We start from the raw sequence: 13516 nt of genomic DNA on the forward strand, positions 1-13516 counted from the left end.
AAGCCTCTCTCACCAGACAGAGCTGGGCAAGGTTGAAGTATCACTGATCAGTAATAAAGCAAGGCAGAGCACCAGCTCACCAAGGGGTTGGTCAAGACCTCTTTTGGCTGTGGAGCTGCTCAGGGCATGCCCTGAGGACAGCAGGAGTTTTACGCTGGAAACCACACATCTTTGATGTACTGAGTCTGCTCACCACAAGCCCTAGTGCAGCATTACAGCATCTCCTCTTTCCCTTTTATTGGTTTGGAGAATGACTCACTGTGATACTTGAGGCAATTTGCTTTAATTGTACCATGCCTCAGTTTCCCCAGCAGTAAAGACCAAAAATACTCCAATTTATTCTTGCTGCTGCAAGGTGTGATAACATTGGTGCACATTAATGACACGCTCTGGTAGGAAGTGCATGGCAAGTCCTGTTCCTTGGCTCTTCCAAGAATGACTACCAGACCTATGCACACCCTCTTGAGAAGAGGGTGTCTACCATGTCTACTCAACCACATGCAACAACTAGAGCCAAGCTGGGCTCTGGCTGAGCAGAAGGAAGGAAGAATCCACATACAAGAGATGATTACTGCAAAATTACAACTCTGTAGTGCTAGGAAAATGCCCGACACTTACCACTGGCCTCCTTGGGTTTTTTTTGATTGCTTAATTGAGTAATTTTAAGGAAAGGTACCACATGCTCTCTCTTGCACATGAAAAAGGACATTTCAGCATCTTGATGGCGTCGGAAGGGACAAAGGCACATGTTTGGAAGGGGACCAGGGACTTGCATCCTTAACCTGCCATGACAGGGAGAGGAGCTGCCTGATCCAAGGGAGACCATACCTGTCCACAAAGAGAAGTCTTACCAGGCTTCACATCTTATCCACAGTCCTCTTCTTCCTTCTTGCCAGAGCAGAGTTGAAAATCTTGGAATTGCCATGAGGTTTTATTATCGCTTGCAAACCAGATCCTACTTCATCAGATAAAGACACAATTGCATTCATTGACTCTGACACAAGGATATGCATGGTGATAAACATACAGATAGATGTACACACTTATACATGAATGAGATATGCTAATTAAAAATTGCAGTGGGCACTTTATTAAAAATTTATTGTACAATCTACATCTTCAAAACATTTTACATCAACAAATATAGCGGCTTGACTGCTGGAATCATAAGTGATTTATCTTTAAAAGGCTGTATTTGCAACTGGATGCAAAGATTCTTGATGAACTGCCATTACATTTAAACTACTGGTTTTTATTGGAAGTATTTTGATTGTTATCTGTTTGTTCTCCATCCTTGAGAGAAATAAAACAAGTGTCTCGGCTTTCATTTTATCGGATAGATGGCACCATGTAGCATATTTCCCATGCTAGTTTGAATTACAGCTGTTTATCTTTCAGCTTTCTTTAAGATTAATTAAATGCAAATGTAACTCCACGAATCATGGGATTACCTGCCAGACCCCTTATTAATACCTTCACTTAAAAACCCCTGTGCCAGAGAGTCATTAATTTGCAATAAAAAAAAAAAAAAAAGAGAGAGAGAGAGAGAGAGAGAGAAGTGCTCAAGCAGCCCTTTGCCTCCCAACAACCCGGAGATGGCTGCCCAATTAGTCCGGCAGCGTTCGGATCCTCCTTTCAGGCCCTGTGGCCCTTTGAGGACACAATAAGGCTCCAATGATAACCTGGCAACCTAGGTAGAAACTCAGCCAAGTGTGAGCGTTTGAAGCTGCAGCTTGGCTGCCATCGTGTCGGCAAAAAGAAAGAATTCAGGCACCATGTCATCCAGTACAAAGGATAAAAACAGATTCAACCGGAAATTCAATGTGGCACCACATATGGGATACATGAGTGCGGTTACACAACAGGCCACATATTTTTTTTGAACAGTCTCCTGCATGTGATGCCGAGGACATGTGTAACCATCATAACGTCTCTAAGAATCTGTATTTAATTTGAGCTGGGGTGGTGGCAGGGATTGGAGATCTGAAGCCGCCACAGGTTTGTGGCAGATGGCTCTGTGTCAGCTATGACAAGCAGCCAGGCTCGGCTTCCTCTGCAGATTTTCTTTTCTCTCTGATCAGGTAAATATGGGCACACTCTGGAAACTTCCACAATTCTGCCTGAGGCTGCAAGTTTGTGACTTAGCCCCATCTGTCACAAATCTTCCCTCGGTTCTGCTGCGAGCAGAGACCTGAATTTACTGCCGAGCGCTGCCCAAGAAAACCCGGCCGTCTCGCCCTGCGAGGAAGCACAAGAGAGAAGCACACGGAGCCGTGTGAGAAGCTGGGACACAAAGGGGACGTCTCTCACACAGGAAGGGTTTCTGGAGGGGTGAATTCAGTGGTTTGTTTTTTTTAAAATACAGGTAAGCTGGTCATCAGGTCCAGGTTATTTGCTCCTGGATGAGCACCATCAAATATCCCTTTGCTTTACTGGTTGGTCTCAGTAGACACACCACAGATGGAACACCCATGGGGACCAACCTGCCCCTCTCACCCTCAGACATGGCAGAACCATGAGCCAGCAGGAGTGAGGGCCTAGTTCTCCTGCTTGGACATCATCAGTCTGGGCTTTATTTGAGAGTAACCTCCTTTTTACTGGGGAGTGATAAATATGCAAAGGTCTGGACACTCATTTTTTCAACAAACAATCATTCCATCAACAGCTATCAAATATGTAGAGATAAACAGAAGCAAAGTTTTCACATAAAGCAAGATCTCCCCATAAAGAACAGGCAGCATAATGTCACTAGCAATACAATATCTTTCATGAAATAATCAGCTTACTTGTTTCTGGTGTCCTAAGATCAGAACTGAAACACTTAATATCTACTCTGCCATCATTAGACCCAGAATTAACCTTTAGATTTGAATAAGGAGTGCTCATCCATTCAGACCGGCTGGTTCAGGACAGTTGGAGTTCAAGCAGACAGTAATGATTTGGCACACATTTTATGAACTTTCTAAAAAATCATTTTAAAAAAAAATATTTAGAGCCTATTATTCAACACAAAACCTGAAATTTTGCAGGCAAGGCAGCAAAGTGATTTACAGAACCAGTTTGTATTAGATCAGATTTACTCTGTGATCCAGCTCCTTCCCTCTGCAAGTGAGTAAAGGGGAAGGAACAAGGTGTAAAACAGTTTTTAGCAATTATTTTTGGAGCTCAGTTTTCAAACTCCAAGCACCTTTGGAAACCACCATCCAAAGACATCATTCCTTTTACATGAATTGGGTGCACTGTAAGGCCTGAGGCAGAGCTATATAATATTCCTCAATAGAGTAACAGTATTTCCCTGATCAAACTGTTTCTTATATTGGCCTTTTAAAAGCCATTTCATTCTTAATGTCTTTAAACAAAAAAAAACCTCAAATTTTGGATGTGAATCTACACAGGACACACTGGTGGGTACCTTGCATAGGATGGTTCAGAACACCAACCAACTACAACAGCAGGAAAACAGTTTCAGGCTTCCTTTCTCAAGGTACTTTTGAATAAAGTTTACTGAAAAAAAAAAGAGTTTCCATGCTTTTTGCAACTTTTCTTCCAAAGTCAATTCTATTTCCTCTGACCCATTTCTCCATCTACTGTTTTGCAGTGGCTGTGGCTCATCTGCCAGTTTTCATTTACTTTCTAAAACTACCCTAGAAGCTATCTAACACTGTCAGAATAAAAAGTTCCAAGTCCTGGTGTTTCTGCTGAAAGCTGCATCCATAACTGCTTTCCTAACCAATGCTTTAATCCTGCTCCACAAGTGCAGCCAACTGCTATGAGCTATGGACCAAGACTTGGGGGCAAGGGTTAGTGGTGATCATGGCAGTGTTGGCTTAATGGTTGGATTCAATGATCTTAAGGGTCTTTCCCAAGCTAAATGTTTGCATGATTCTATGATTTTCAAAGAGCTGAAGTCTCCTGGATATATATTTCTGAGAGTGAAGAGCAAGGCAAGTACAGGCCACCTATGCATAGATATATCTATACGTATATTATGTCTTTACATCTATGGCTAGACCCCAGAATGAGCTATCAGGCAACTCCAACAGCCTTCCTGCCAGCTCATTTCTTCCACAGTGAGGATTCACATTAGCTAGCAGATCTCACAGCTGATTCCAGACCCACACACTGCTTGAAGACCTAAGGTTGACCCAAAACGCTTAAACTGTGCCCCACAGTCCAGCAGACCTTCCCCCCCTGAGCAAACCTCCTAAGCTAGAGGTGGATTTCACCTAGATCAGCCAAACATATGGGAAAGAAAAGTGTCAAGACTTCAGTCTAACTCTGAGCAACTTAATCCAGCTCTGAAGTCAGATCCTGCTTCGAAGCCGGCCCTGCTTGGATAAGAGGCTGGCCAGGTGATGTCCAGAGGCACCTTCCTTAACTACACTGCGATTCCATGTTCTAAACAAGCAACCAAAGTTTTCTTTCACCTAAGAAATCCTTATGTTATATACATTTTACTTAGGATCCCATGCCTAAGCACTGAAACAGAGATGGGAGAGCACGGACACAGCATGCTGCACTCCAGAGTTCCCAGGCTGCTACAACCTTCTCACACAGCAGATCTAAGCCACCTCTGAAACCATTTTAAATTAAATTCAGTGGAAACTGAGAATCTCAGGAGGAAAACATAAGTTTCTCACTTGTGTTTCTAACCTCTTTCCGACCTGCACCTAATGCTAACCAGGTAAAAGCACAAATTCAACACAACTCCTTCTTTTTTTCCTCTGCAAACACATTCTGCTGCTGAACAGAAAGCCAGTAGGATGGATGGAAATGCTTGTACTATTTGCATACCCTATAAAGCTCTGAATTAACTTTATCAACCCAGGACAAAAGATCTGGAGAACACTGTAAGCAAACATCTGCTCAATATACATTCACCATTAAAAAGTAAACAGTAGGATTTGCTCCATAAGGAACAGGTTGAAAATTATCAGAGTACTACACATCACATAAACCAATGGCACGGTCTAGAATACTCTATAAAGCAATGATCACACCAGCACAGAAACAGCTCTCAAGCATCAAAATGGCTTGAATGATGAGAGATCAGAATATAAACATGGAATAACATTCACAAGGAGAGACTTAAAAGACTGGGATACTGAAAATGTTTGACAAATGCTTACAAAATAAGGAATGATATACAAAAGATGGACGAGGAGCTCCTGCTTCCAGGAGACCAGCTCCAGAACGAGAGTCAATGCAGCTAAAGGTGGGGAAAACCTGAGCCAACTGAGGGAAAAGCTTTTAACAACATCTGTAAATATATCATAGAATCATGGAATGGTTTGGGTTAGAAGGCACCTTAAAGATCATCTTGCTCCAACCCCTGCCATGCACAGGGACACCTTCCACTAGACCACGCTGCTTATGGAAAAATTAATTTCTCATGGAGTTTTGCTGGGGATTGAGTTAGGATAAAGGCAGAGGCTTTGCATGGACTGTACAAGAACTATGAACAGCTACTGCTCCCTGCAACAGGGCTGAGTGGCTGATGTGACATCTGGTGTGAGGCTCCCCTGCATCCTCACGTGTCCAGCGCCTGTATCCTTAGCCTGAGAATGTGTCCTGCTGCCTAAGTATGAAAGCTGGACCAGGAGCAGTTTTCCCTTCTACATGTTTCCCTGAAATACCCAAGATACTGCTTTATCTCAAATCAGAGAAAAAAGAAAAGGAAAAAAAAATAAAAAAGAAAGTTTTGTTAGAACTGCCCTATACAGCCAAATCCTGAGACTGGAAACAATTCAGATGTCTACGGTCTAACTGGGATCTTAATTTGATTTTACAGCAGTTTAATCCCTTTGAATTCAGCAGACTTCCTTCTACAGTGGTGTAAGAAAGAAAAAAAATCACGCCATGTGTCTTTTCCTAGGCAGGTGAGCTTCTGTAGTGTGATGGAAATGAGAAGATGAATGTCAGAAAGTGGGCCAAATTCTTTTCTCTGTTAAACAAGCATGAGTGAGAGTAGGATTTTCTGTAGGAACTGAAGCTGACAGCATGTCAACCAGCACTCATTCAGCTGGGAGGGCTGGGAGAGATTATTTAAAGTTGTCAGCTCCTTCCATGCCTGGCTTTTGGCAACTCTTCTTGTCCCTCTCCACTGTATACTCTTTATACATGCTGTTTTAAATTAAGAAACTCAAGTGAGGGAACTGAAAGGTAAACTTAAAGAAAATAATGCAGAAACAAATGCTTTGACCCGTTTTATTTTATTTTTTTAACTTTAAATCTGCTAGATAGGGTGCTTGCAAGCACTGACAGGTTCTGTGGTGTACTCAGACCGATGCCCTGTTGTTACTTGCTTCACTCCAGTGCTTATTTTGGCAGCCAAAAACACCCAGAACTAGAGTTTGGTTCCATAAAACTGGAACAGAACAAATAATTGATAACAAATGAGATTTGCTTCCCTCTCATCTCAATCTTCTGCTAATGATGGGTAGAAGGTAAGGTTGAAATGCAGATGAGCCAGCCCTTGGTGCTGTGAGAATGCCCAGGATGAGCAATACATCATTTGGAAAGGTTTTCATAGGTGCTTACATTATGGACATTTCTAAAAGTCTGCCAGCATGAATCTGCCCTGTGCAGTGAAGCTATTACAGTTTAATGCCTTGGTCTGTGCATTTTCACAGGGACACTCCCTGTGTCCCGTCCTAAGCTGACTGCCCCGCTGCCATTTATCTCCTTTCTGTCCCTAATTTTGTCAGCACAAGCACTGAGGACAACTGGAAGAATAAACTGCCTGTTTAGTTAGTCCACTGTCTAATTACTGTAGATATCCTTAGTAATAAAATCCCAACAACATGTAAAAGGATAAGCCAAAGTTCTTCTGATGGCGATTACTTCCCAACCTATGGAGCAGAATCTCCAACTAGCAAAAACACTATTCGTTTCTAAAGCATTTTTACTTTCAAAATTTCACAGATACTTTATAAACTTGAGGCAGAGAGTGTGGCAGGAAGGTTTCTGAAAGAAAAGGAGCTGGTAAGTATGGACTCCTGTGCTGGGGTCCCTTTTCTATTCCACTGTAACAGAGATAATATTATAGTGATCTGACAAAGAGGTGATAATAAGGTGTAAGTGCTGTTTACCCTTACTGATTTCACTCTTTTCAGCTTCCTAAAAAAGCAGCATCGTTCCACCTATAATGACATTAACAGCACAGCTCTAAGTCAGCATTTTCTAGGAGGTTTTAGGGATGGTTCCACTGTGAAAGAGGACTTGGCGTACGTGGGTGTAGGTACAAAAAGACAACTCTAACAGCATTCTCCGAGCTGATCCAAAGCCTATTAAAGACAACAGGGATCTTTCTTGTGGTGCTCACAGGTGCTGGATTAGGCTCTGCTTTACTCATTTTAAAACGATCCCCCACTCAGCTCAGTTGCTACCTGTTGCAGACATTCAGTTCTAACTCTCAAAAGATCTGAACGGGGCTGCACAAGCCCATGTACGAGGGGTAGGAAAAACACCTTCAGCTTCTGCCTGCAAATCAGCTCAAGGAATTCTTTAAAAAAAGAGGAGAATCCTTCAAGAAAATCAGCATTTTACCTACGGGGCTTGCACACACGTTTTCAACCCGTTCTATTTTACATCAGTATTTTGTTCACCATTATTCCCATTTTTTGCACACCTTTGCTCTGTTTAGGATCTGGGGATCCAGATGTAGGGTGAAGATCCACGTGAACATAACCATTAGCTGAGCTTGAAGCATTGGGAAATGTCAAGGTAAACATTTAAGGACTGTTTTCCCTTTGAAGCCCCCATGTATAACTCTACGATACTATTGACTCAAGAAGTAATGCTGAACACTGGAAGTGTTCAGTCAGCATTTTAAACTATTATGAGCTACCTTCTGAACCATTGCCAAGTTAATAGACAATGAAAGATAATGAGCTTGAAATTGGGTGTTAAATTGCATTTTTGGTTCTCTCCTTTTTTCTTGAGGTTTAACTGTTTCCTGCAGAAACAACATCATCTTTGATGTGTCATTATGTAAATGTCTATTTTTAGGTCACAAAAAAAGTCAAGACGTGGGCTGAACCCTCGCTGCTCCTGTGAGGGGTCGAGAGGCAGAGAGACACAGCAGGACCCAACACTTTCTGGTCCCCAGAGGGAGGGAGGTGGAGGGGTGAGATTGGGTCTGCTGGCAGCATGAGACTCCAAATTAAGGAGGAGATTACTTGCCCTGTTCATTAACAATGTGCCTGGACAGCAACAGCCAGGGAACGCTCAAGGAACCACGTTTGCATTGCACGGGTTAACACAGGGAGTGTTTCCATGCACCCCTTTAAGGACTTTGAGCTAAATTCAGGGTTTTTTTACAACTGAAAAACCTCTGTCATGCAGGGGTGATGTGTATCCAACCTACCCATGGCAGAGCCAGGACAGTAAAAGTCATAAACTGTACATAAACTGTACATATCAGCGTGCAGAAAATAGCAGTTATTCTCCTAAAAGGAGCATTGTGTAATAACAGCTCTTCACTGGAATAATATATTTAGTGCTTCATCTACAATGAAATTTGAAAAAAAAGAAAAGTGTGACTCCCAGTAGCATAAATACACCACTTAAATCCATGAAAGTCAGTCTAGCATTGAACACTCAAGCAAAACCTGAATGGAGGGTCTGTCACTGAAACTGGACTTTCTCTACAGAAATAACTGAAGAGCACATGACAAATACCAGTAAATTATACTCCTGATAAACTTTTATGCTCAACACACCTTACAAAAAAATAAAATAATCATAATTATGAAAATCATTCGAATCACTCCAAAAGTCAAAGAAATCTTACCTGATACCTGTCACCTGCATTTTTTTAAGATTAAATTACGATACAAAGATAAACTTATCCTCATTAGTATAATTGTAGGATCTTTCTTTTATTTTCCTTTTAAACTAATGAGTTGCATTAATCCAGGTTCATTTTTATAAGCCTCTTGGGTCCAAATGTAAAGGACAGTCATTTTAGAAAACAATAAATTAAAAAAAGCATGTAGCATGCATTAAGTGCACGTATTTCATAAGACCTAGGTTAATACAACTGGCATCTAGTTTAATTAATCCTTGTTAGTGTAACGACTAATATCCCTCCCTAGCATGTTTCCTTTAAACATTAGTATGTTAATTAAATGTTGTTTTTTTAAGGGCTTTTTTTTTTTTCCTTTGTACTTCAATATGGCATTATATCATCTAAAACTATTCCAAACAACTACCTTATAGAGATGTTTCCTTACAATATCTGGTCTCTTGCAGAAATTCTGAAGCCTTTTAAAAAGCTGTTCAGGTGTAGAATACAGATATTCAGCTGCAGGAAAAACAGATACATTTTTAATGAAACAAAAACCTCAAAGCACACACTCGATATTAGTCACTTTACTAATTAAAAATGCATATTGCTCTGTGCCGCCTCGTGTTTTACATTATTTAAGCATGATTTTATAAGGTTACCTCAGCTCACAAGGATGTTTAATGCTAAATAAGACTGTGTAGTTGTGCTGTTTAGACATCTCCTTTGGGTGATTAAAATACATTATTCTAATGTAACACAATGCATATGTGATACATTTAGTGATGAGATTTTTCAAAGAACTGGTACTACATTAGTGTGTATCCTGTACTGCAGTTGCATACTATTAAGTATTAAATTGTTTAAATAATTTGGTGTGATTTTCAGGCCTCGTTTTTTTTTTTTTTTTTCCCTTCTGTGTATCAAAAAAAAAAAATCTGCAAACCATTGCAGCATCACTGACCTTTTAACAAAAATCTATCATTACGGGTTGTGTATGCTAACAATGAAGAATGCTATTTCAAAACTTGCTTTTGTGTTATCTTAAAAGAACAGATGGCAAATATAAACTTCGTCTAATGTATTAAAACACATAAAATTTTCCTTAACACTAACATGTTGGCTTGCCAAATAAACAATTGCTTTCGCTCAAGTTTATCCCGAAACTTCGGATTTTAGCAGGAATCACGTTATTACGCTTCAGCAAAAGTAACATTGAACAGAGCAGCTACCTGGGAATATCTCTGGGTACACCAAGGCTTTGGGACACAGCGGGTAGCAGCCACAATGCACAGCTTCGATCCTGAGGATTAGAAACCATAAATACACAAAAATAGACGTTAGTCAGTCAAAAACTTATTTCGGTGCAAGAGCCTTGAGGTTGCCTACATGCAGCAAGAGGGAAACATTTTTTTTTTTCCTTCAGCAGCACAATCCCTCTAAATGCCAAAGTTGCTCTTTTTAAAGAAAATTTTATTGATCATATGAATTACATAGAACAGAACAGCGAGCATATGTTTTGTTCGCTGAATAAATCAAAGCGCAGCTCTGCATTTTTTTGTTTTTTAAATACTGTTTAACACATTTGATAATCAGCAGACAGACACATGTAACAACATGGTGAAGTATGGACGGCTTTGCTTAATAATGCTGCCGGAAAACAAGGGCACGTTGGCTACACCAGGGTGCCCACACAGACAAACACATCACCCTCACCTGGCACAGCAAAGACTCTCCTTAGACTTCCAGACTCCAAAGGTTACAGCTAAATATAGCCCAGGAACAACTCGCAGCGTGCTCCAGGCTGGGATATTTGAGCTTATTCACATGCTTTGGATAATTTCCTTTATTTTTTCAGGGCATAAACTGTTGTATTTTTTAATAACCGCCGATGAAATCCCTTTGCCAAAGCGCGCACGGAGCTTTGTACTCGCGCTTTCCTTTTTTTTCAAGGAACAATTTACATATCTCCTGTAACATCAAACCCAAATATTTTAGAATTGCACCCACCATGGTGCAAAGTTTTCCAGTAGCGAATCTAAAGCAAAGTTGTCCCTCTTGGTGTCCACATTTTAATAACTGAACGGGTTAAGGCAGCCAGGTTTCAGTTTATTTTTTTCGCATAATGACCATTGATCTGACATAACGCCGCTCCAAAGATACAACTGTAATTTCTGTTGGCCAGAAATTACACACTGAAATTCAAAACACTTCTTAAAATATGTTTATTTTATGAGAGGCTTTGAATTTCCTCCAACATGTTGACCATACGAGGACTTTATTTTTAACTTCAGTTTCCCTCACCCACCCAGAATAAAAAATCTGAAATCTTGTCAACGTTCACCTTTTCTATTTTCAGTGACAATCCAAAAAGGTTTGGCTATCTTCATGTGCATATTGGCTTTGGTACTTTATTACAGGTGCCCTGAAAGAACTGTATTTCTTTTAGGTCTACTCAATTTTAAACAGGAAAAAAAGAAAATAAAGGATAACATACTCAGCTTTCATGCTAGAAAACTATGCATATCCACAAACCCCAAAGACACACATTTCTCTGCAAATGCTTTTGCTAAGCAATGATTGCTGGGGTTTTTTTTCATAAACTTTTAAAATTTGTAATTTATGTTGCTTTTTTTTTTTAAATAACATATGCACTTCAGATTGCATTTTAAACATTAACAACAATTTCAAAGTGTACATCGTCTAGCACTATATTTTTTACCAAAGGGAAATGTTTCTGATGTGTGATTTAATTGATGATTTCAGTTCTTAAATATTGTGTCATATGTCAAAGCAAATAGATTTTTAAAGTTTTCTTTAATCTAGGAGGAAAAAAAAAGAGTGAAACTGTGGACATTTCAGTAATAGCTCAGATCACTAAGTTATGTTAAAATATTTGCTTTTTAATCATATCGTCTGCATGAAAAAAAAAAAAAAGGAACAGCTCCCTAAAACAAAACTGCAGGCCAAGATGGGATCTGAGTCATCATTTGAGTATGAAATTCCCCCTTATGAGAAACCTCTACCAGGATCATGAATTAGTAAAATCAGAATTTAATGCCTCCGTACTTTGCTGGATGAAAGTTAAAAATCTGGAATTCTTTCATTTGCAAATGATCTTATTTGCATACTCATTTCCTACCTTTCTGCAGCAAAGTTCATGTGGATTTTCTGACCAGTACTTATTACACGTAGTAAGTCTTACTACAAACTGTACACCTTCCAGATGCCAAGACCTATAGACCAGACCAAACTGGGCAGAGCACACATGGGTTCAGGTTTTGGTCTGGGGATGGACAGAGAATCTTTTAATTTCCACGCATTTCTGTGCTCTCCCGGAAAAGTATCATATCATAACAATAATACAATTATTCTTCATTTCAATCCTTAAGCACTACTAGTTAAATAATAAATAGAGTTCCGATTGATCTATTGTTAAAATGGCTAGTAAATGGCCTTTTTATTCCAATTAACAAATCATCTGCTAAATCTATGAATCTTAATATTCAGGTCTATTCACTTCAATTCATACAATTTATCTGCAAATAGTTGTTGGGCTTTTGATTCTAAATATAATTAGCTGATAATTTTGCTTGGCTGAATTACTTTTCTGGAGGGCCTGCTAAGGCTCTCAGTCGCATTATCTAGCAATAATGAATCTGATAGGTGAAATTTTTTACTGTAATGAGGATGAGACACAGTTGTGACACCTGAGTCTAGTAATAACAGAAGACTGCTAATTATCGACAGCACTTTTTTGTGTGATGCACAGAGAAAAAAAAAATCCCTCATTATTAAAAAATAAAAAGTTACAATTATAAGTGACACCGGAGGAGAGTAAATAAAATGGAGTGATTAAAACATTGCTGCTTTAAGGGTGTTTTTAATTAAGTGGAAATGCTAATGTTGTCATACTTAGCAGATGGGATTAAAATTAGTTATTGTAAGTAACTCATATTTTATGTTATGGTTTCCACAGCATGTCTACAAGATCTAAGAAAGTGATACATTCCATAAGACATTTAAAAAATGAAATTCTCATAGTCTTTACAGCTCATAATAATGAACATCATGAATAAACTATTGAAAAAAAAATCCTGCCAAGGCTTTTACCATCGTGACTTAACTCGCATGGAATGTAACCATAATGTACTGGGCTGCTGGAATCACACTGCTGGTCTGCCTTTGTCTTTTGCTGATTGCTGCATTTCTGATTTCCTTCACTCTCAACAATAACAGAAGTTTGGTGCTTGGGCAGGCATCCAACATCAAGTGTGGTGTCAAGAAGGTACAGCTTTGGTGCAAGGGAAGATGATGACCACCCACCAAGGTGATGTTCTAAACGAAAGCACAGGATGCATCATGTAACTGCAGATAAAAACCTAATTGCACACTTTCTCCTACTTTATTTGTGTAAAATTTTCCATCTGCTACATCTAAAGATGTCTAAACTGTTAGTATCAAACCTGCATTCAGCTGCCAGCTGTGCACATTAAGGATTGCAAAACACTAAGTAAATGAGGCAGCATAAAACCGAGTAGTACTGGTCCATCTGCCCAGTACTAGTAGGGACCCCCATACCTGGTCCTTTTAAAGCACCACACTGCTGCTCAAATTGATAAGGAAAATACTTAATAACATGCTTTAAGAGCCTTGGTTTAGAAAGCTCAATTTGCATTTGCTATCATGACTTCTAAGTATCGGAATCTGCCTACTACTAGTACAAGT

The 13516-nt window shown here is 39.6% G+C and overlaps 1 protein-coding gene across 17 annotated transcripts in view; it reads right to left on the reverse strand.

The window, feature by feature from the left end:
- Positions 1 to 13516, reverse strand: part of GTDC1 (glycosyltransferase like domain containing 1) — a 209085-nt gene that overhangs the window by 27327 nt on the left and 168242 nt on the right. For 12 of the 17 annotated variants that reach the window (XM_064661649.1, XM_064661643.1, XM_064661639.1 and 9 more), the window contains 2 exons: positions 10021 to 10091; positions 9216 to 9307 (listed from right to left, as the gene is read on the reverse strand). In XM_064661649.1, the coding sequence (XP_064517719.1) occupies positions 9216 to 9307; positions 10021 to 10091 (163 nt within the window). Of the gene's footprint in view, positions 1 to 1067; positions 2239 to 9215; positions 9308 to 10020; positions 10092 to 12901; positions 13127 to 13516 lie in introns of those variants that run through there. The other 5 variants (XM_064661651.1, XM_064661654.1, XM_064661648.1 and 2 more) reach the window with 3 other exon arrangements.

This window comes from Pseudopipra pipra, chromosome 7 (genome assembly GCF_036250125.1).
Source record: "Pseudopipra pipra isolate bDixPip1 chromosome 7, bDixPip1.hap1, whole genome shotgun sequence".
Classification (NCBI taxonomy): Eukaryota; Metazoa; Chordata; class Aves; order Passeriformes; family Pipridae; genus Pseudopipra; species Pseudopipra pipra.